Raw genomic sequence first — 24929 nt, 5'->3', positions numbered from 1 at the left:
CCTAGACTGTGTCTAAGCTAACTTTATTCGGACACCGACTTGAACAGAACAAACGGGTTCATATAATTTATATTAATTAATGCAAAAATACTATGCAATTATTTTGTCTATTTACAATTTAGTTACCGAATCATAATGTTAAAGATTAAGTCGAAGGTAAAACATTTCTGTTAAGCAGTGGTCACACTAAGTTTATTCGTCAACGTCATTCCCTAAGTGTATACTCTATTTTAGATACACTGATGGAATCTAATGATATGACTATAGGAGCTTGTGAAGTGTAGGTATATCAGCTGGACCTATTTGAATGTGCAGCTATGTGGCGCGTCACCGTGAACCATGTCGTAATGCACAAAGGTTGATACTGGGGATGTACCCGCACGCGTCAGTTGAGATCTTGGCGGTCAAATCGGTTAAAATCGCTTACCAAATAGCACCATTGATCACGTCAGCTAAGTTGGTCAAAGTGCATTTTATATTAAAAACGATGCGATGCAAATCTCGACTGGTCAAGCGGGTTCTATAGCGAAATAACAATAGGCAATCAATATCGTCAGTCAACTTCTTGCACGCAACGTGATTCTAAGAGGCTTTTTACACTATCCAGCTCGATATCTGCATGATTCATCGATCATACATGTCACCAAGTTGAATGGAGCGTGTGAATTAGCCGTGACATGAGGTATTAGTGAGTAAATTATAATGGAGTTTACTTTTTAACAAGCTTTTATTTAACTTGCAATGTACAGTCGAAGGCAAAAATATTTGAACACGACTTTATTGTCTAAGGTGTAAGAGCGTACACATATTTTTGAAACTTTGGGACTGTATATATATTTATGCCCTTGACTGTACCTATTTATGTAAGTAAGTAATTATGTACTCGTATGTATGTAAATATGTTTGTACGGGTCAAATCTTGCAAGTTAAATTTTAGCCACTTCCCGGATTCCGATGGAGCTGAAAATTTGCATACTAAATCGGGTGACAATGCAATATTATGGTACCATCGAGCTGATCTGATGATGGAGACAGGAGGTGGCCATAGGAACCAGGGACCGGACAACCCTTTTCGCGATAAAACCCTTTCAATGGGCGACACTTAAACACGGCTAACACATTGAAAGACTTTCCCTTTTGAACTGCAAGCCCATTCATACCCTTACCTTTGACTAACCCTTACCGAAAAGCTAACCAAAAATAAGGCTAGCTCTTAATAAGGGTTACCCTTATCTTTAAGCGCTTTTTATAAAGGTTTCCCTTTGCGTGAAAGAGACAGGATTAGTATATATCTACGGTAGTGTATAAAAAGGAAAGAAAATACGTGCCTAGTCAAAGAACGCCGCCGTCGCCGCCGACGATCGCTCGGATTCGAAGTAATGTGTGCATTATGAACAAGGTAGACGACTTAAATTAGCACGCTTATATGCTAAAAGGGAAGCCCTTTATAAGGCTAACCCTTATAAGCAATATGCAAGGTGTTGGTGAGCGGATGATCAGGGTTTTGTAAGGGTATTTGGGCTACCGATTACTCAAATGTGGTAGCTTTATATAAGGGTTTTTAAAAGCAAAACAAAGGGTTTCGTCTGGCAAAGGGTATGATGAGTTAAGCCTTATGCAATACCCTTATAAAACCCCGATAAGGGATAGCGAGCCGGTCCCTGATAGGAACTATGTGACAAAACAACGTAACCTAACTGTGTTTGGGGTTTTAGAACTGTCTCGATAAGTATTAGTTGCCTGTGGAAAGAAAAGTACAGTCAGCGATGAAAGCTTGTAATACAGCTGCAGAGAAAAGGCACCCCCCTATTATTCAGGTATTTAGTATAAAGGTAAAGAAATATACGTACTACAGTCTAAACACTCTAAACGGACTTTACCGGGCCAGCAGTATCCAATGAGGATTACCTCCACCTCTGACAAAAAAAAAAAAAGAGGCTGTATGCGTGGCCTAAATAGGATAAAAGAAACTGGTAAATAATTAAGTATGACGCCCACATAGAACTGTAAAAATGTCCTAACAATATAAGTAAAAGTATATTTTTACTTATTTTTATAATGAAAGGAAATATAAGAGCCGCGATTTCAAAGCTCGCCCGAGGCCGAGTTTTCCTTTTGAAATATTATTTCTTTAAGAGTCTGATGATCTGCTCAGTACATGGATTTAATTAATATTTTGCTAACTTAATTTCCTGTTGTTCCAGATTGAAAATGTTTCACGGCGGTATTTGGGCGAAGTTGCGTCCGTTCTACAAGTGGTACGTGCTGGGTTTGGTGTCCGTAGGCTACATACTCGGAGAGCTCGGACATTACCTTATTGGTGAGTCAACAAACTCTGGGCCTTGCGCCTTTAAGTAAATTAGAAATCTACAACATGGTGAAGGCCAAATAAAATCTTGTCAGGATATAATTAGTCCAAAGGAATTCATGGAATATAACCAACTTAAAAACTATAGTAGCTCTGTGCGCAAGACTTCGCAATAATACTTCATAAGCTTAAAAAAAATAAAAATAAAATTAGTTCGTTGAGTCATTATCACAGCGAACTCGCAATGATCTTAAGTGCCAAAGATCCTACTGGCACTTAAGTCCTTTATGCCAATTTTTGTCAAAAAATTAAACGACAGTTTAAAAAAACGGCCAAGTGCTAGTCGGACTCGCGCACGAAGGGTTCCATACCATTACGCAAAAAAACGGCAAAACAATCCCTTTCTAACAAAAGCAGTCAAAAAGGGACTTCCACTTGTATTACAAGCTACGAGTTTTTGATAAACTGGCCCCTGTGCCCTACGCCCCACTTAAATATTTATTTTATTTTGTTTTTAGTATTTGTTGTTATAGCGGCAACAGAAATACATCATCTGTGAAAATTCAACTGTCTAGCTATCACGGTTCATGAGATAAAGACGGACAGACGGACGGACAGACAGACAGACAGACGGACAGCGGAGTCTTAGTAATCCCGTTTTTACCCTTTGGGTACGGAACCCTAAAAACTACCTAAATACCGAACATGCTCACAAAATTTCACAAGAAGGTTGAATGCGACCCGCAGCAAAGAACATTTATTTATTTATTTAAACTTTATTGCACATAAAAAGTGTACAACAGGCGGACTTAATGCCATTATAGGCATTTTCTACCAGTCAACCATAGGGCTAAACAGAAAAGCGTCAAGAGAACATCCGGACAAACGAAAGCATTTTCGCCCAAGCTGAAACGGAGACCTTGTCTGAACTCTCAGTGTGTGTGTGTGTGTGTATGTGTGTGTGTGTGTTTTTTTTTTAGTACCCAATTAAGCCTACGGTCATGTTTTGCACCATCTTGCACCATCCCAGTAACCCAGGGATGCCCGGGGTTAACCGGTTAAACCGTTAACCCAGTGTCAAATTGTACTCGTAACCTTGGTAACTCCAGGTTTATCCGGTTAACCCCGGGTTAGTGGATTGAGCAAGTGGCCCTTTTAGTGTATAAATTTGAATTTACTTCCCACAGTGTCTTCGTTTAATTATTTTGGAATTGCGTATCAAGTCAATGGACACTTCCTTATGTTTAGTTAATTGCTTTTATATGGCTTATATTGGCATAAGTGGCATTTAAAACACTATTTCATGTCATGACACTGTTGAAAAAATCAGAATATATTTCAATAATTGCCTATAGCAAGCGTAAGTGGAACGAGTCTTTCCGCATTTTGCGCCTAAACATAAAATGTTTGCTAATTAAATACACCGTTAGAAATAACGAAACGAAATAACGAAATAACGAATCTACTACATTAAGTAATTGAACTTTACCTAAATAGCCATGTTTCCCATTCCAAAATCTGTAACCATACCCAACTCAAATGATAGGTACTAAAATTACAGGGACGGTAAATCTTTGTCCATCTTTGATTAATCATGGTAAACAATAGATATAGCTCAATAAATAATAGTGGTTTAAAAAAAGTGCAAAAATAAACAGGTTGAAAAAGGTGTACATTAAGACGTTAAAATACGTATAGAACGTATTGATTTTAATAAAATAAGCATAGAAGAATTTTGAGATCTGTTTATCTGGACCTACATCTACAGAGGCGCCAACTGGTGAGCACAAAAACGGTAGCCCTCATTGCCACCGCCCGTTTTAAGTCCAGACGATTTCTAAGAACACGAAGCAGGTACCTAAGTATGCATAACACATTTCGTTAATTTCTAAGCACATACAATTCGTACATTTCCGTGAAAAGTGAAAGCTCTCGTCTCGTCAGTCGTTTTCCGTTGGTGTTGTGTCACACACGCTCGCATGTTTGTTTACAAACAGCTCGTGACTAAAGACTAAAGACTGACTGGGTTAGCCGAGAAATGTTAGAAGTCCATTATGAGTTAATAAATTCATAATAGTAAAGACAGACAAGCTAAGTATATGTAGTACTTATACATAGTCACCGTCTAGTCAGTGCAAACAATGAGGATATAATAACATAGAGCGGTACTGTCATAGTAAATTTTGTAACCACAGTAAATTCACTGCCATCTATCGACATACTTTAAAACTAAAAATGAAGATTTATAAAAATACGTTAAAATGTATTTAAATATGGATAAATGATTTTTTTATTTGCATTAATTATTTTTATATGATTTTGACCCATGTTCTATCACTGGTATGCGTTAAAATTATAAATAACAAACGAAACAATCAACGCCCTCTATACGAGAGTAGGCCAAAACTAGTGGCGCCATCTGATCGAGAATCAAATTTTCGTGATTTTCGAGGCACATTTTTTCCTAAGACTGTATCCATCAATAGATACGACGACGACGACACGGACGGACGACGACGACGATAGAGACGGAGTTATATCTATCTTTGGTGCAAACACTGCAAACTTAGCGTAGTCTGTAAGTCTACTGTAAATTTCAAGAACACGATGACTAATCGTGGGCTAGTCGCTAACCTCCGGAGGTTTGCGACTTTAGGTATTGTTGGCTAAGGTAGCAATTACTATAATTTCCTTGAAATGGAGTTACGAGGTTTGCGACAATAGCCAACGTAATAAAAGTAATTGCTCGTTTAATACTACTGAATAAGTGATTCATTAACCAGCTTTACGCTCTTGAGTGCTAATAAAACTGAAACTAAGTAAACAAGTCTCTTAGAACAATCGCGATTAAGAATCTCTCAATAGTGATTACTGATTAGTGATCACTGATCAATATAAAACGGCCTCTTAGCCTAGTTCGGTAGTGACCCTGCCTACGAAGCAAAAGGTCCTGGGTTTGAATCCTGATAAGGGCATTTATTTGTGTGTATAGATTATGGATGTTTTCTATGTATTTATATTATTTACTTATTTATTTTATTTATTGTTTAATGTTTATGTAAATACGCCGCACGATTAAACTATTTATTGGTTGTAGGAGACTCGGAAGTTAAAATTAATAAACATGACTGTTAATTACTCAAGTACCTATATATTATCTAGCAATTTTTGTATACTTTGAGGCTGTGTAGGCTGGCGGATGTTTTTATTGACAACAAAAAATGACAGGTGTTCATTACTTTAATACCGGTTTATTTACTTAAGGGCCTGCCTCGACATAATGGTATTAATGGTACAGCCATCCATTGACCATAATAGTCACGAACCCAATTTTATGAAGTAAAAACGCGGTTCTTAGGAAAATATGGGAGCTCAAGCCTTAAAACAAAAATATTTAATCAAAACGGTCCACCAGTCGCATTAGAAGTAATAGAACTTATCGAATTAAATCTAAAATAAATAAATAGTCTAACAAAATAAATAAATAAATACAGATTCTGTACCTAAGCTTTTCTTCTCTCTACGAAAGTCATATAATTCCATCTCCCAGAAGTATTATGCACCAAACAGCATACACAGTAAATTGAGACATAGATAGAGTAACATAATTATTATACATGAACAGATTATATCATACCAAAGATAGATATACCCGTAATAGATGGATACAGTCTAAGGAAAAAACGTGCCTCGAAAATCACGAAAATTTGATTCTCGATCAGATGGCGCCACTAGTTTTGCCCTACACTCGTATAGAGGGCGTTGACTGTTTCGTTTGTTAATTATAATTTTAACGCATACCAGTGAAAGAACATGGGTCAAAATCATATAAAAATAATTAATGCAAATAAAAAAATCATTTATCCATATTTAAATACATTTTATCGTATTTTTATAAATATTTATTTTTAGTTTTAAAGTGTGCCGACAGATGGCAGTGAATTTACTGGGGTTACAAAATTTACTATGACAGTACCGCTCTAGTATAAGTTACTCTATGATCATACTAGCGACCCGCCCTGGCTTCGCACGGGTGGAATGCTGATGTATTATACATATAAACCTTCCTCTTGAATCACTCTATCTATTAAAAAAAAACCGCATCAAAACCCGTTGCGTAGTTTTAAAGATCTAAGCATAACACACATCCATCCAGACAGCAAGCGGCTTTGACGTGTAATAACATAAAGCCCGGTTCACATTTGTCTGTCGTGTCGTGTTGTGTTGTGTCGTGACGCATATCGGTTCCATACATTTAATATGGTTGCGTTCACATTTGTCTGATGTACGCTGCGAACGTGTGAACCGGGCTTAACGCAACACAGAAGCCCGCGATCTATGGACGGTATAGAAAGGACGACACTCTCTTATGGCAGAACTATTGCAAAAGCTTTCAGCTGTAAATAATAGTTCCTAATCTCTCCGGTGGCGCTAGTTAGGCTCTGGGACATGAGTATAACAAACCATATAAGGCAACAAATAACCCGACCAAATTACGTAGGTTGTTTTTGGTAGTATTTCGGTGTATGGTGGCGCCGCCTAATTACTGTTTTTTGATGGGCACTTTTCATACATAGAGATTTGGCTCCTTTATATAGTCTCCATGCCGCGATCGATCACTGACATGAGCACACGCCATGATGGAACTTTTTGCGTTCCAACCTCGACATTGAACGTCCTCGAACCTAGTAATTAAACAAAAAATACGAAATGTTACGCTTTTTGCCCGATTTAATGATTTACTTATTTCGGTAATCATTAACATCGATTGCAAAAAGTTGGAACTCGCGACTGAAATCTTGTCAATTGTCATTGTTGATGTAAACATATTAAGCTACCGTGAAGTTGAAAACAAAGTTTTTTATGAGAATTCAGTATTGGGTTATGTACTTATTTACCTAATAGCATTTATTAAACTGAGTCGTGGTATCTTCCTTTTTGCCACGTGTCATTAAGTAAGCCTAGGGTACGCTTGGCTTGGCAACCTAATCCTTATAAAATTGCGCGTGCACTAGTTTTTAAGTAAGCATCTGACCTTCCAACCGAGACGGAAACCGGCCTCAATATGATTATTTACCGAAAAGACTTGGAATTCTTTCTTAGTCTTTTCAAGGGAAAATTCCGCAAAAATGCGGAGCACATGCGGTCGGTACGAACTTGCGTCGTATCGTCGTCGTCGCATCTCTTACCGCTAGGCTACCAACGCTTTTTAAGGTTCCGTACCCGTAGGGTAAAAACTGGACCCTATTACTAAGACTCCACTGTCCGCCTGTCCGTCTGTCTGCCACCAGGCTGTATCTCATGAACCGTGATAGCTAGACAGTTGAATTTTTACCAGATGATGTATTTCTGTTGCCGCTATAACAACAAATACTAAAAGTACGGAACCCTCGGTGGGCGAGTCTGACTAGCACTTGTCCCGGTTTTTATCTATTATCTCTCCTAATTTCAAAATAACGACATTTTCCAGATATTTACGGTATATCTTGTGGATGTTTCTAATTAAGTATCTTTCCTTCAGGGACCACATCAAAAGTGACAGCAAACGACTTACACTACGGCGACAAGGCGTGTATGCTCAACACAACACACTCGCATCTGACATACGCGCAACTACCCGTCATCTGCGAGAAAGTCAACTCCAGTGAAATGTAAGTAAAGGCGAATAAGTAATAATATTATCATACAGAACGGCCACGCACCACCCCGCCCCGATTCGAATTACCTCGCCCCGCGACAGCAGATTGACGACCTTTTGCCGACCGCTCTGTACTGTTTTTAAGCTAATTACACAATGACGCATGCCGCGTGTACAGACGTGCCGTTCACACATAGAAACGCAAGTGATTTTTGATGTATAGCGTGTCCGCCCTGTGGTAAAGGTGCAACTAAACAAAACCCCTTACATGGTGGCCATAGGAAAGCGTCGGATTATAAATTAAAAGCTGCTGCGAGTCAGTTTTCAAATAGCCAGCGTAACAAGTGATAATGTAATCAGAAACTAAATAAAATAATATAATATAATAATATTTCAGCCTATATACGTCCCACCGCTGGGCACAGGCTTCCTCTCATGTGCGAGAGGGATTGGGCTATAGTCCCCACGCTAGGCCAAATGCGGGTTGGGGACTTCGCATAACCTTTGAATTTCTTCGCGGATGTATGCAGGCTTCCTCGCGATGTTTTCCTTCACCGAAAAACTAGTGGTAGGTAAATATCAAATGATATTCCGTACATAAGTTCCGGAAAAACTCATTGGTTTAGACAGGATTTTAACCCGCGACCTTCCGATTGAAAGTCAGACGCCAGATCCACTCGGCCACCGCAGATATTAAAAACAAAATTAAAATTTGGTGCCCATTAACCTTTTGGACGCGAACACCAAACGCCAAAGACCGATTAATCCGTCACATACCACAGAGCAACATAGACCTTCGTGCATGCGCATAAAGTTCAATTTCAGTTTTGACACTTCGGTGACGTAGCGTCCGAGTGACAGCTTTTATGTTTGACACGGCGTCAAAAAAGGTTAATCTTTCATAATATGTGTATGGTGGTCAAAAATCGTGGGTTCAAACCTCGGTAAAACTCATTCTCGAAAAAAATGCTAAGGACAAAAAAACTAGTTGCCTGAGCTTTTTTTACTTATTTCATAATCATAAGCCATAAATTGTATGTGTTCATGTTAATGTTAGGCAATACAGTGAGAATCAATACAATTTTACCCAGTGGATACAGTTGCCTCACGATTCTACCTATTTTCTTTGCAGATACAATTTAACTTAAATTGCTTAGTATCTGAAATACTGCAAATTCAACAAAAACTAGCCAATAAGGAAACCTTTAAACGTTCCATATAGCCATTATAAAATCTAGTTAATATTATGTCGTTTACAGTTTTTAGACGAGTTTTTTTAGCGCTAAGGCAAAAAAAAGTGCAACTAGAGTATTGTATTGCGATTTATGCATTTGATACCAAGGTATCCGTAATATTATATAACTTACTTGGCAGTGAAGTAAGAAATATCTCTAGTAAGAAAAAAATAGCTTTCATGACTTCATGACCCAGGTAACATTTATACGTCATTATAAACAAAATAAATAATTATTTTCCTTTCGATGTTGGCGGTAAACCCTCTTCTCCGCCGCGATCAAGAAAGCCTCCCCAGGTTGCAATGTGACGTCAACGACGTCACAATGACGTCATTTATACGTCATTATAACGTCCGTTACGTCATTATGACGTGTAAATGATGTCATTGTGACGTCGCTGACGTCACATTGCAACCTGGGGAGGCTTTATTGATCGCGGCGGAGAAGAGGGTTTACCGCCAACATCGAAAGGAAAATAATTATTTTTGGTTTACAAGTGGGCAAAGTTGTTGTTTAACCGCTCGTGCTAATATTGATACCCGAGCAAGCGAGTGGTTCGAAAAGTGGAATTTTGAGCATTGCGAGGGTTTCACAGCACGAGGGTTAAACAAATTTTGCCACCGAATAAAACACTAAATTGTTCACCACACCAACCCGAAGAAAATATTAACTCATACAACTTATACTCATGGACAAATGTAGAGAAACGCAAAAAAAGTTTTAATTGCTGGATTACAGCACCTAAAGTAATTTCAAAATGAGTAACTAAACGACCCTCAGTGATGAAGAAACCGATCCAAGGAGGAGAATTCAACTTTTTTTTGCGTTCATCTAAATTTGTTCATGAGTGTATTAAGTTTCACTCAATAATACGTCAAGTACTACTGAATTGTTTCTGTACATCTTCTTTCTGAAATTGCAAGCATTCACTGAATCATTTGCCACAATTAATATAAATTGATGTTCAGAGCGAACCGCTGTGATGTTGATGCGTTCCTTTGATTACGATCAATTGGGCCAATGCCATATAGTTTATTATTGCTTATGTTATGAAGCTTCAAGGGGGGTTGATTTGAAATTAAGACAAATATTCCGATGTATAAAGGGTCATTTTATGTGTAGGTAGCTAAGTAAGTGTAGGAAGTCAATGGTAAACTTAGTTTAGAATTTATTGACATCGATATTCAGATCCACGTAGAAGTTAAAACCATTTAATCCTATATTTTCACCCCAGGGTTGAAAAATTTTTTTTAACGAAGATCGATAATATTTAAAGAATATGTACCTAAACTGGACTAGGCGTTGTCCGTCCGAAGTAACGGAACTGTTTTATATAATATATTATACTTTTTGTGCTTTTTATTAATTTTCGTGTCTTTAAAATCTATCACTTCACTGAAGAACACAAACACTTATTCAAGACTAGGGAATATAAAACCGGATTTTAATTGTATGGTAAAATCGGTTAATAACCGAATATTAAACGATTTTTCATACAAATAAAAACCGGTTTTGCATTCCCTATTCAAGACGTTTATTTCTTACAACCAATTATTTTTAAACAATACAAGATATAACGAATTAACGAGTTTTTTTAGTAATCGCTTAAATAGCATTTTAAAACCGGCAAAAAAGAGCAAAACATAACGAGGTATTTCATAATATCTATTACATTATACTTAGTGCCTATAATAAGCCTTTAAGTAGGTACATACCGATTCCTAAGGATGACAAAAACTCGACAAAATGGCGACAAGGACATACTGTCACAGTTATTATCTAATCCGGGTTAAGAACTGCAAAAAACTAGGAAGTACGGCGCTGTTACATACCTAATTGGTGTTATTTATTTAAGCATAGCTTTAGATCACCAATTATAATAAAAATATTTTCAGACCCATAATTTCAGACGTACCGTACGAGTATTTTAGGAAATCTCAAATTCAGACTTACACGAGGAAGCCGTATACCATCTGATGGAGATTTTGTACAATGTATGATGATTCATGCACATAGCCCGGTGTGACTGGGGCAATTTTGGATTGACGTTAAGTACATAGTGCGATGGCAAATGAAAGTTGCTTTATAAGTCCATATCGATAAATGCACTTTTCGTGGGGTAGTCACACAAATCTCTGTTTTGACATTTTGCTGGGACGTCAGTTAGCCGCGACCACGACCAGTGAAATCTGTGTCGAAACGTCGGTAAATAAATGTACCCAAATAAATTCGCGATAGACCCGTTTGTAAATGTGATTTAATATGATATTGATAAACTTTGACATATCATACCACCTTTATGTTATTTTAAAATGTTACCTACTGAATCTGAATTAATATTTAAGTAATCTAATTTTAACCTTTTGGTAAAGTGACTCGATGTTGGATATTTATAGTTTTCATAAGAATAAATGAAAAAGGTTTTCAAATAGGTAATGGGAGAGCTGACGCTTTTAATTAATAACGTTAAATTTAGTTCGAGGAGTAGTCATATTTGTTATTATGATTTAGAAATTGCGTCATATCGATATCGATAACACTTGAGTCGATATTTAATTAATCACTAATCACAGTGAAGAAATCTATAACGTCATGCATAGACTCAATATATTGTCCAAGCCATGGTTCGAAGAATACACGACATTTCACACTTTGTCATTGCAGAGTTAAATAGCTTCCCACAATAGGGGGTATTACTGCAATGTTCTGCCGCCAATGTGCAGCACTAGCACTTATCGTTATCGCCAGCCATAGAGTAACTTATTATATACTGTGCATTAAACTCGGTGCCGGCTCGAGTCCTTGATCAGGGTAGAGCGAAATCGGGTTTTGGCGCCCTTCGTTGAAGCTTTTTACCCAAAAGCAATTTTGGGCCCGCGTCACACTCGCGTCTTTTAAAACTTTTTTTTTTTCTTATTTGCCATTTTGGCGCCCCCTTTGCCATCCGGCGCCTAGAGCGGCCGCTCCACTCGCTCTACCCTAGATCCGGCCCTTTAAACTGTTTGTTGACTAGTTTTCACAGATAATAAAATATGACATTGATGCATCAAGACGGTTTGTTTACAAAGGAGCTACCGAGAAACCGGAAAATCGAAATTTAGTTATCTGCCTCTTTATCGTTCGAATATGCAAGTTATAGAGAGGTCAGATAACGAAATTTCGATTTTCTTGTTTCGCAGTAGACCCTGTGATGGATTGTGGTAGTCGTGCCCCCTGCGCAGAGTTTCACGTAATATTCCCTATTTCCGAGGAGTTGTTTTTGACCTCTAGTCAGACTGCTAATAGTTATTCTAGGTCGTTGGTTATGGGGATACGTGTATAAGTATTTATTTATACATATCTGTATTCGTTATGTAGTAGAATCCTCATATAATGACATCGAAGGGAAGTGACAAACACGTCATACTTCGCGGATGTCATATAAAGCCTATATGCTATAACTATTTGTACAACTAGACTTATATAAATAGGCTTAAAAATAATAATACAAATTAGGTATAAATAAATATAGACCATGATTACCTTTTGTATTGTTTTTGAGCTCCCGATATTTCGACGCAGTTACATGCATCTTGTTCACGGGTAAACCGGTCAATATAAGTCTAGTGAAACTAACCGTGAATCATTCAACTGTTATAGTTGTACAACTTCTTATTTTTGTAAATTTTCCAAATTAATCTCAAATTCCTCTGTCAGAGATGACTTTTATTAACCTTGTACCAATTATCAACTTGTCACTGAGAATCAAAACTAAGACACCGCACGCACCAAACGTCCTCACAGAGAAAGACGTGGGGATGGCCTCGAAAACCAGCGAATATGTCAGTATAACCGGACATAATTTCATGAAAATATGATTTAGGATTAGGTCATAGTAAGCGATTTGTTTGTTTGATTTGATAAGCGAAGTCATCTTATCCGACTTCGTCACAAAGAATTTTATATGAAAACCAAACTTCGCACAGAAATTACGTCATAGTAAGCGGTTGATCAGTATAAGCGGAGTCATAATAAACGGATTCCACGTGGATTCCACTGTATATCATCGTCTAGGTTACACAACGCACGCCTTAAGACGAAAGGGGAAAAATCGCGCGCGAAAACGCCTTTTCATACAAACGTAGTCCTTATTTTCCTCTCTGGATAACATTGGGTATGACACAATTTTATGCATATCAACCACAGCTATGTCCCTTCGTTTCGTCGTAAGATAGATATAACTCCGTAATAGATGGATACAGTCTAAGGAAAAAACGTGCCTAGAAAATCACGAAAATTTGATTCTCGATCAGATGGCGCCACTACCTTTGGCCTACTCTCGTATAGAGGGCGTTGACTGTTTCGTTTGTTATTTAACAATTTTAACGCATATCAGTGAAAGGACATGGGTCAAATCATATAAAAATAATTAATGCAAATAAAAAAATCATTTATCCATATTTAAATACATTTTATCGTATTTTTATAAATCTTCATTTTTAGTTTTAAACTGTATCGATAGATGGCAGTGAATTTTCTGTGGTTACAAAATTTACTATGACAGTACCGCTCTATCTTATTATATCCCTCTTTGATATAAATAAGCTATAAGGTTTGATATAAATAAGCTATTTACATCAAATTATGTAAAAATATTTTCCCCAATTTCAATATTCAGAGAGAAAAATAGGGACTACGTTTATCTGGAGAAGCGCTCGTCCCCTTTCCTCTTAATGAGTTTACTAGTGGGAAGTGGGCCTAGGTTGATTTGTGTTGATTCTTCCATCAATATTTATTTATGAATGACTTCATTTTTGTCTTAGCGACATGCAAGTCAATGGTGCAAGTCATAAATTTGCAAATTTCTCAATACTAGGAAACCCATGACATGTAACCAATAATTAGTATTGCATTCTGTAAACACCATCTCATTAAAACGTCGGCAATCAATAGGCATCGTGCAGTTACGGCCGAGGGTTTAATTATTTTTACACACTTTTAAATCTTTAAATGTGCCTAAATCCATTGAAAAATATACGGAAATTTTATGCGTACAAAATAAGTTTGGTAAGGTTAATATGGTGAAAACGATCTATGAGGTAAGACTGTCTACCTACAAGCCCTTTCATCGCTTTTAACACTTGCATTTGTAGGTGCACATACCTACTCCACTTACAGGTCGGTAGACCGGAAGAAGCGAAGCTCTTCCTTTCTGACTGTGTCTGAGCGAAGTCATCATCTTCCTCGCGTTGTCACGGCATTTTTTTTGCCACGGCTCATGGGAGCCTGGGGTCCGCTTGGCAACTAATCCCAAGAACTGGCGTAGACACTAGTTTTTACGAAAGCGGATGCCATTTGACCTTCCAACCCAGAGGGGAAACTAGGCCTTGTTGGGATTAATCCGGTTTCCTCACGATGTTTTCCTTCACCGAAAAGCGACTGGTAAATATCAAATGATATTTCGTACATAAGTTCCGAAAAACTCATTGGTACGAGCCGGGGTTTGAACCCGCTACTTCCGGATTGCAAGTCGCACGCTCTTACCGCTAGGCCACCAGCGCTTAGTCTGAGCGATGTACGTATTCAAATTATACAAGAGTTCTTGCCCCATGACGGTCTTCTCAACAAACAATTTTAAGAAGACCGGCTCTCCACATAGACCTTATGCATTCTCAAACTTCACCACAAACTTTTCTTAGACGGATGTTATTAACCTTATCTATTTTGCAGATGCGAGTCCCTGACCCTGAACGGCACGAGGTACTGCGAATGGGGCTACAACGGACTAGGCATAGACTACCAGGTGCTGGCCGGACCGGCTTTCATGGCTGTGTTCACCGTGGTCGGCGTCATCATTGGATTCATCGCCGATAAGTAAGCCTTAAAAAACATGTTAGTCTACATCAAGTTCACATTCAACTTTATAATTATAGTATGAATTATCTCAGATGATGTTTTTCGGGCTCGGGCTCTAATCTGTTAAAAATAAGGTATTGTTTCCTTTATGCAGTGGTTACACTGCTTAGTGCTAATAAGTAACGGGAACAAGACCGTTTAAAAAGCAAATTTACCATCCTATTTATATGGTTCAAATTCATGAAACAACCCATTCGGAGATAACACGTTTTGTTGTCTCCAAATAAGATACCACCCTGATTGTTCTCTGAATGAGCTGTTACATAAATTTGAACCTTAATACTACCACGATAGTTGCTTTTTAAGCGACATGGTTACTTTGGCACGTGCTCAAGACCGCTCTTAAAGGAAACGAGATAATTCATAATATAGTTATTTGTACAACAAGTGTGTTTGTACTTAAAAGCGCACGAGATGTAAACAACTTTGATCTCGTGTAGTACACACGACTTTTCACCTCAGCAGTGAGAACATATTAGAAGGCAAAATACATCCTTAAAAAATGCACCTTTATTTTTGACGCACGCTCGCGACCTCATTATTAAAAGGCAAGATGAGAAGACGTGCAAATAGAAACCAATACTTGTTATTTAGATATTACTTAACAAAAGGTGTATAATTTCAACAACTACATCTATCAATTTTACATTTTTGCTCTAAAATCGTTACAGGGCTCTTAATCACCCTAATTTGCTCATCAAAATCATCAACTTGGTTATATTCCGCTTAGAATTAAAGCAAGGATTTGATGGTATATCGGTCAGACGTTTCTGCGTAATACAAAATTAATTTGGTTTTTATATTCCCAGGTACAATCGCGCCAAAATCCTCTCCTACTGCACTCTAGTCTTCGTCATCGCCATAATCTTGATGGGGGCCGTCAAAGAATACTGGCACCTAGTAGTCCTCAGGATGATCATGGCTGCCGGCGAGTCAGGATGTAACCCACTGGCTACTGGCATCCTGACTGACATGTTTCCGGAACACCAGAGGGCGTTGGTGCTGTCAATCTTCAACTGGGGGATCTATGGGGGATATGGTATCGCTTTCCCTGTTGGAAGGTATATACCTGAATTGAATGCTTGGGGATTGGTGAGTTGAACTTTATTAACCTAACTTTGCAATGGTAAAGTGTGGAAGTGTTACGCTGCGTCTTTCTTACGTAAGCGAACAACTCGCGTGCGCGGAGCGAAGCGGCGCGGCGGGCCCACGGCGTTCGCGTTCGCAACGAGATCGCCCAGTAGGCCGAGCACATGATAACGCGCTAGTATCTCGCCGCGAGATAGACTACCCGTCTTTTACTAACTGTATGAATTAAAGGGGGACGGGTAGTCTATGTCGCGGCGAGATACTCTCGCGCCAATCATGTGCTAGCTCGGCAGGCCTACGTAGGACACTTCTATAGGTATCAAAGGATTAAAGCCGTTCATATTTGTCTGTCGTGTCGTGTTGTGTTGTGTCGGGACATACATTTAATACATACGTTTCATACATTTAATATGGTTGCGTTCACATTTGTTCACGACACGTCAGACAAATGTGAACCAGGCTCGACTCACCCCGCGCCGCATCGCTTCGCGTTCGCGGGTTGTTCGCCTACGTTACCATACTACTCAAATTACTACTAATATATGAAGTTAATTATGGCACTCCGCACTTCTTGCAAAGTTCGTGCAGAGTTAGCTTGCCCCAACTCTCAGCTTGTAATTAGGTATCTAGTAGTTATTAGGGTTCCATACCCAAAGGGTAAAAACGGGACCCTATTACTAAGACTCCGCTGTCCGTCTGTCTGTCTGTCACCAGGCTGTAACCATGATAGCTAGACAGTTGAAATTTTCACAGATGATGTATTTCGGTTGCCGCTATAACAACAAATACTAAAAAAGTACGGAACCCTCGGTGCGCGAGTCCGACTCGCACTTGGTCAGTTTTTTTGTACCTATCATAACCTGTTATGAGCTAAATTGAGCCCAAACTACCTAGTACTTATGGTAATTTTATTCACGTTTTGAATATGGCCGATTAAACGTTCAATCATTTATTATAGAATTAACCTAATTAAATGTAAGATTGAGATTAACTGATAACGTCATAACATTATCCAATCGATTTACCTAGCCTACTTTTGTAAAGTTAAGTTATTCATACTTATTCATTCATATTCATATTCATATTCATTTAATCATTGCTTTGTGTGTACAAAAAGATCTTATGATTATTATTATGTTTGATATGAACACAACCCTGTAAGGGCACTGCAATAAAATTACAAACTAATCAACTACTTAACTTAATAACACTATTAAATATGTTTACATGTAATGGCCGGCCGTATATATAAGGGCGGCAGAGAGGTCGACACGAGTAAATATTAAACATTACCTCAGGAGTAAATTCACTTACAGAGTATAATGCTTTGTCTACGAGGAATGCCTTTAAATTATTCAAAAATTTATTATCATTCAGCTCATTTTTTATGTGGTTAGGTAGCTTATTATAAATTCTAATTTACATTGGGTAGGGACCATTTTTATGAATTACTAATTTCGAGGTTTGGATCAAATTATTTCTCAAGCGAGATTCGAATCGTCGGGGCATATCTCCAAGTTTAGAATATAAATCAGGATGCGCTTTTACAAATTTCCACAATTCGAAATTTTTTTTTTTTTTTTTTTACTAGCCTAATTTAGTGTCCCACTGCTGGGCAAAGGCCTCCCCTCGTTTCCTCCACTCGACCCGAGTTTAAGTAATTCGAAAATATATTATTTATTTATCTTGAATAATTATTATTTTAATTGATAATGTATTGTAAATGTCATCCGAAGTATACTTGGATTATTTAATTTAGAAATAATCAAATCAATGTTATGTTAAGTTTTGTAAAGTATTTAGTTATTAAGATTATCATGCTATACCCTATTCAGGGTCCATGCTGTTACAATTTAAATGATTATAACACCTATTATGTACCATGGATTGCAGTAAATGAATGAAATGAAATGAAATATATGCTGGGTAGCGTGAGAATTCCAAGATTTCTAAAGTGTGGCTTACTACTATCGGGAAGTGTAATATTTGATAAAATGCGAATGCATTTCTTTTGTAAAATTAGTAAATCTTCTGAGTTTGTACTGTTTCCCCATAAAATTATGGCATAGCGAAACCATGCCTGGGCAAAGGCATAGTAAGCTGTTACGGCTGTTTGCAAGTCTAAGGTTTTTTTTAATTGTCCCAAGGCGTAAATAAATTGGCTAAGTTTGGTTTTAATTTTTTCTATGTGGTCTTTCCAATTTAAGTGAGAGTCGATTGTTATGCTGAGAAGTGGGAAGGAGCCACGCATTATATTTTGTTATTTTGGAATTCAAAATGTATGTCTTAACTTGTTTTTGGTGGGTCTTGAATTGCATAAATTTTGTTTTTGAAAAATTTGGATGGCATAAGAGTTATTTTTTTTACAAGGGGGCAAAGTTGTTGTTTTTTAACCCCTCAATACCCGATAATCACAAGATTACCCGAGCAAGAGAAAGATTCGAAAACTGTTGTTGAAAAATGGAATCTTAAGAGTCGCGAGGGTTTCAAGGCACGAGGGTAAAACAAACTTTGCCACCGAGTAAAACACAAAATTTTTCACCACACCAACACAAGGAAAATACTAACTAAAAAATCAAACAAAATCAAAGCAAATCGAATGAAAATGAGTGTTATTAAAGATTTATCTCATTTATCATTTAAAATCATCATTTAAAAGTAAATTCTACCAGCAAACATAAGAAAACAACTCAAAATTTGCATTTGATTACTTTGCCTCACATGTGAATAAAATGAAACTTACCAGTTTTTGAACAATCAAGAGAGCCTTTACCAGCTGGTGTGGTGAAAAATAGGTTATTTTCTGCTCACGTTGTACAATCTAATTCGTTTTACTTCAGTAACATTTGCAAGACAATAATACCAATTAACACTCAACAGAGCTGGCGAGTATGCTACTACGGAGCCGGCATCGTCGGCATTGTCATCACGCTCCTCACCTTCATGACTCTTCGTGAGCCGGAGCGCACCACCATTGGGGAAGAAGGGGGGAAGGCAGAGAACATGGAGGCGGGGAAGAAACAGCCACAAATCACCATCTGGCATGTTATTACTCAGCCGAGGATCATATTGCTGTGTATTGCGGCTTCTGTCAGACATTGTGGTGAGTTTTATACATAGATAAGCGTCATCCCTTATATAAACAGGTGTGTGTATTATTATAAAAAAAGTCACTTTTAACACCGTGCGGTTAAAGGAGACGGGCGCACATAAGTGTCACTTTTGACACCGTGTGGTTGACGATGACAGGCATTGTCGTTATCACGCTGCTGCGTAAACAGTGCGGTAACCGCACATGAGGGTTAAAATGGGTGAATTTTTATTGCCTGTATAGACCGCGGGCCAGGAACAGATTTCCATGACCAATCGCCTCCCGGGCGAAAACTCGTATACTGTTAACGGCTATGTATGATGAACCCTCGTGAACGTCAGCTGCCGCCCCGTTGGTGGGTTAAGGAATGGCAGCAAGTAGTCTTAAAAAAAATTTAGTCATCGCCTCCCGCTTGATACTTTGTCAGATGATAGTTTAGATGCTATTGTGAATAAACAAAATCGTCAGCCGATTGTATCGCGGTGGAAAGACCGTGTTACGCGTTTCAGTGGCTGCCATTCCTCAACCCACCAACGGAGCGGCAGCTGACGTTCACGAGGGTTCATCATACATAGCCGTTAACCGCTATACGAGTTTTCGCCCGGGAGGCGATGACTGACGAAATTTGCGCCTGGCTCGCGGTCTAGTAGCTGTCACGTTCTATTACTAGGGCCTAGGGGGGCAAGACTGCAAATTTGTTGCTCTTAAAATAATTGACCATGGTCCGAGGCTAGAACAAGTCAAAACTGTAGGTATAATCCCAAAAGTATCTTAGGTAGGTAATAATAGATACCTACCTGTTTTTGACGCAGTAGTTTTCTATCAATAAATCGATCGAAGTAGCTCAGAAAACAACAATCGAACATGACGAACAAGAAATAATACCTAGAAATAAACCATGCCTAGGAGACACCATTAAGAAAACCCATTACAAACCAATCCCTAAAGGATCTAAAGTCTAACTTTATAAGGTTGAATATTGAGTGTCCTATGAAAAAAGGCCTCATTCATAAATTTATACTAAAATCTACATAAATTTAAACAAGTTAAGGTTGTTTTTTGCAAAGGAAGTATAAAATAGTTCTGCCTGTCACCCGTATCCTGCCAGCCGCGGCTCTGACGTCTTGTCACAAAATTCAAGGCCAAATTAGTGGTCCCGAAGCATTAAAAAATAGTTCTTACACCGTTCTAATAAAGTACAAGGCTATGGGTGTTTAATAAGGCTTCCGTGAAAGAAATTTGAATTGCAATTAATTCGGCGGACAAAAAGACGGAAATTGATATGAGTACATGTTATTTTAGCCACAATAGAGGCGGGTTAATGTAAACATTCGCGGTTAATTCAATAATAGGGTAAAATAGAACATAGTTGTAGACGTATCGTGATTCCTATTTTAACCGACTGCCGCAGGCGGGTTATTAATAGTACATTGTGCAACATGGGGGGTAAGTGAAATATTGTACGAGTCTATATATTCAAGACAGCCGTCACGTCGCTACATGCGCGCACGAAAGTAAGTATGGGTAAGTATGAAAATACTTACCCATAGGCTTGATGTGAGAGACAAAATAGTTGCGGACACGAAAGTCGCTTTCGTGCGCGCATCCCGAGCAACTTAGTCGCAAGGCGATTTATTTGTCGTAAAGAGACAAATAAATCGCGTCGCGACTAAGTTGCTCGTGCGCGCATACCCTCAGTCTACATATTATTAGGTACATCATTTGTAAGTAGATGACGAAGCCTGTAGCCGATTTGCTTTTGTGTCCACTTGACGAAGCCTGCGTTACATGGTCACGAACTATGCATGGACTTTCTATTTACTATTTTATATTGCTTACCTGAATAAATGGATTATGTCTACATATTGCTTCATCCCTGTCATCAGTAAAAAAATCAGTAAGGTGTAAGTAGCTCAACCGCTGATATATTTTGTTATGCATTTTTTTTTTCGCAGGCGGTATGTGCTTCGCATACAACGCCGACTTGTACTACCGGGACTACTTCCCCGACGTGGACCTGGGCTGGTGGCTGTTCGCCGTCACCGTCGGCATCGGTTCCGTTGGCGTTGTCGTTGGCGGCGTCGTGTCTGACAAGTAAGTTGTACTACCGGGACTACTTCCCCGACGTGGACCTGGGCTAGTGGCTGTTCGCCGTCACCGTCGGTATCGGTTCCGTTGGCGTTGTCGTTGGCGGCGTCGTGTCCTCGTGTCTGACAAGTAAGTTGTACTACCGGGACTACCTACTTCCCCGTCGTGGACCTGGGCCGGTGGCTGTTTTGTCACCGTCAGTGTCGGTTCCGTTGGCGTTGATGTTGGCGGCGTCGTGTCTGACAAGTGAGAGGCTCCTTTTTTTGAAAATCTCCCTCGAGAAAGCCTCAACAGGAAGTTTACACAGCTAAGAGCGTTCGTGGAAGGAAATTTCTTTGATACCCCACACAGTGCGCGACCATTTAGGTGTGTGATAATAAAACCGTCGACAGCGAGCGATGCGGCAATAGAAATCAATCAGTGTGGTCGCTATTTTTTCATTTTTCCGAGAGCGCTAATAGAAGGCTGAGTTTTGACTTAACAGGTAGTACCATCAGTAATAGTTGTATTGTATAACTAGCCTTATGAACCGATTTTGCATGTACAACCAGCCTTAAAGTTTATAGTTTATGATGGTTCATTATTTTTGTATGTGGTTATTTTGCACTTTGTAGCTTTTCCTCAGTCACCCGTTGACCACGAACGCTGTAAAGGGTTCGAAACGACGGGATGTATTATAAATTCAATATAGGCGATATAATCCGTTTTCATAGTTTTATTTCATGAGGTACCATCAGAACGAGAAAAACTATTTAAGAAGTACATACCTAATATTAAAAGATTAGCGCAGCCAATACTAGGGGCATACTCTTAGTTTTTTTTTATAAAATATTTGTCTGATGAATATTATCAAACTTATTCCAGATTCGTGGCCAAGCTGGGCGTCCGCTCCCGTGTGCTCGTACTGGCTTTATCCCAGCTGATAGCCACTTTACCTGCCTTCGGCTCTGTCGTCTTTGGGCCCCTATGGGCCATGATCACCCTCGCCCTCTCCTACTTCTTTGGTAAGTTTGTAGTTCCGCTATTTGTATTTTTCTAGCTATCCTCCTCCTCCTCCGTCGTTCCCTCATTACTGAGGATCGTGGCTCCGAGTTTCGAAGTGGCTTCTCTCCATCACCTTCTGTCTGCCTCGTGGAGAGCCGTGCTGACAGACATCTTCAGGCCTATACAACGTTTAGGGCTCCGGCCACGAGACCTTTTTCCTTCCTTTTCACATTCCCGGTGACCATAAGGCGCTCTAGATTGTCAGAGCTTCTGCGAGCAATGTGACCAAAATACTGAAGAATACGGTGCAGACACGTCACAGAGAGCCTTTGATAATGTGTAATGCAAAGTCCACATATTCGGCCAACGTAGGCCAATCTAAGGAACGCAGCTATGCGGTGGAATGAGATAGCAATATCACTTGCTCCCTCTAACGCATAAATGCGTCCCTTAGATTGGCCTACGTTGGCCGAATATGTGGATGGCCTATTAGGTTGAGCTCTTCTATGATGGATGCGTACCTACTTTGCGTACGAACGCAAAGTAAGCGATAGACTCAGTAAATTTTGACATTGGTTTTAATATAACTTAAAAATATTTAATCACAAAATGATTTACAACTTGTACATGCACCCTGAAAAATGCAATTCTTAACAGAAACAATCACACGGATATCCTGGATTATCTAGGCTGGATACTAACTAATAGAAGTGCCCTACGTGGGCGATCTCGTTGCGAACGCGAACGCCGTGGGCCCGCCGAGCCGTTTCGCGTTCGCGACTTCGCGAGTGTTCGCCTACGTAAGACGCAGCGTATAAGATGAACTGACTTGTTTCTATAGCGATTTCGCAAATGAATCACGATACACACATACCTAGTTAAATATTGTACAGTCAAATCTCTAACAAATACCTACGTTCGTTTCCAGCTGAGATGTGGTTCGGCATCGTCTTCGCAATCCTCGTAGAGATCGTGCCGCTCTCCGTTCGTTCCACTACCGTTGGCGTGTTCCTGTTCGTCATGAACAACGTGGGAGGGAACCTTCCCATCCTGGTGGACCCCGTGGCCAAGGCTATTGGCTACAGAGAGGCTATTATGATCTTCTACGCCGGCTTCTATGGGATTAGTAAGTCTAATGTATCTCTAAAGTACCCTTAGCTACAGTCTGGCAAAAAAGAGTAGAAATTAAAAAGTGGCAACACTATAGTGACGTCCCTTTCAAATCAATCTAAGAAAACAGGACGACACTACAGTGTTGCCACTTTTTAATTTCTACTCTTTTTTGCCAGACTGTATGTGGCCTGATGTAAGGAGTGAAGCGTTAGTGGTATCGATTTTCCTCAAATTTCTATAAAAATATGACATTTATTATGATACAACTTCCACATGTTGTCACAAAGTCGGTGATGATAAGTTTAGTTTTGATCTCAAGCTCGTTTTTGGCATCAGTTAAGATCGAAATAAATATCTAACCATTCATTTATTCAAATTTTTTTAACAGGTTGCATCCTCTTCTTCCTGACTATGTTCTTCATGGACGGCCCAGTGGCGACGGCCCGGGAGCCCGCACAGCTCAGCCCGACAGCCAAACCCATAGGCTTAGACAACAGAGCGTACAGCCACGACGAATTGCCCGCGCGAAAAGGACGCGATGCGCACGATTCTAGCAAATTGTAATTTATCTGTGGTAATTCTCGTTGGTTACGTGGAGTGGACTGAGTGGAGAATGGAGTTGGAGTTTGTCTGCGACTCTAGTAATTCTCGATGGTTATCTATGCCTCAAGTGGATACGAGAAAGAACCTTGTGTGTACGTACTTAAGGTTCGATTTTGTTGTAGTTAATTGGGCAAGTTAATCAGTTCAGAAGTATAGTCTGTGCGGAAAGAGTCATAGATTGTATTGGTTCCCTTATATTCCACGACTTCTCTTTCTAGCTGATTGTGTGCGACCACACATATCGGGATTAGGCGAATTTTCGTGATGGCATCTCTCGCTACCCAAGGAAAATGAAAGAGACGCAATCACGAATATTCGCCAAATCCCTACATGTCTCCATTAGACAAAAGACAAACTACCCGATTTTTCATGTTTTTGCCGATTGCCTTATGAGCATGTACTTAAGATATAATTTTGTCTGATGTGTTACTATAAGGTTGATATCAGTTTGAGAAGAGATGTTTTTGAGAGGCTGATGATCCAATTTGTTTAATAGTTTATAGTCTGTCAAGCTATTTCCGTCAGTAGAAAAGGGGCAAATTAAAAAAATGTACGCGCGAAGGGATTGTCCCATAGAAAATTTGAATTTCACGCCTTTTTCTACTGACGAAGTTGTTTGACCGGTTATAGTTAAGTGGAAAACACAGAGAATGCATTTTGAATCTCGTAATATAACGAATGTGTCATGTAGTGGCAACGATAGCATAAGAGAATGATAAGAGATGACTAGAATCTCAAAAAATGTGACATTTATCTTATTCTACCACATAAAGGAATCCAGTAGACTTGCCACCGTTTTAAATATAGTCTGGAAAACCAATTTGTCAGTAACAAAAAGGCATGAAATAATCTAATGATGCCTAATAATTGAATAAGATAGTCTAT

The 24929-nt window shown here is 39.0% G+C and overlaps 1 protein-coding gene across 1 annotated transcript in view; it reads left to right on the top strand.

Annotated features, from left to right (window-relative positions):
• The window catches only part of LOC134750032 (putative metabolite transport protein HI_1104), a 397448-nt gene that overhangs the window by 22130 nt on the left and 350389 nt on the right, over positions 1-24929 (top strand). Inside the window, exons 2-10 of the mRNA XM_063685112.1 lie at positions 2205-2320; positions 7830-7959; positions 14891-15034; positions 15886-16168; positions 19046-19268; positions 21212-21350; positions 22209-22348; positions 23257-23454; positions 23830-24033. Of these exons, the coding sequence (XP_063541182.1) occupies positions 2212-2320; positions 7830-7959; positions 14891-15034; positions 15886-16168; positions 19046-19268; positions 21212-21350; positions 22209-22348; positions 23257-23454; positions 23830-24005 (1542 nt within the window). The 5' untranslated portion in view covers positions 2205-2211 and the 3' untranslated portion in view covers positions 24006-24033. The remainder of the gene's footprint in view (positions 1-2204; positions 2321-7829; positions 7960-14890; positions 15035-15885; positions 16169-19045; positions 19269-21211; positions 21351-22208; positions 22349-23256; positions 23455-23829; positions 24034-24929) is intronic.

The sequence above is a fragment of the Cydia strobilella genome, chromosome 19 (genome assembly GCF_947568885.1).
Source record: "Cydia strobilella chromosome 19, ilCydStro3.1, whole genome shotgun sequence".
In the NCBI taxonomy this organism is placed as follows: Eukaryota; Metazoa; Arthropoda; class Insecta; order Lepidoptera; family Tortricidae; genus Cydia; species Cydia strobilella.
This window is presented reverse-complemented; position numbering and strand designations above follow the sequence as displayed.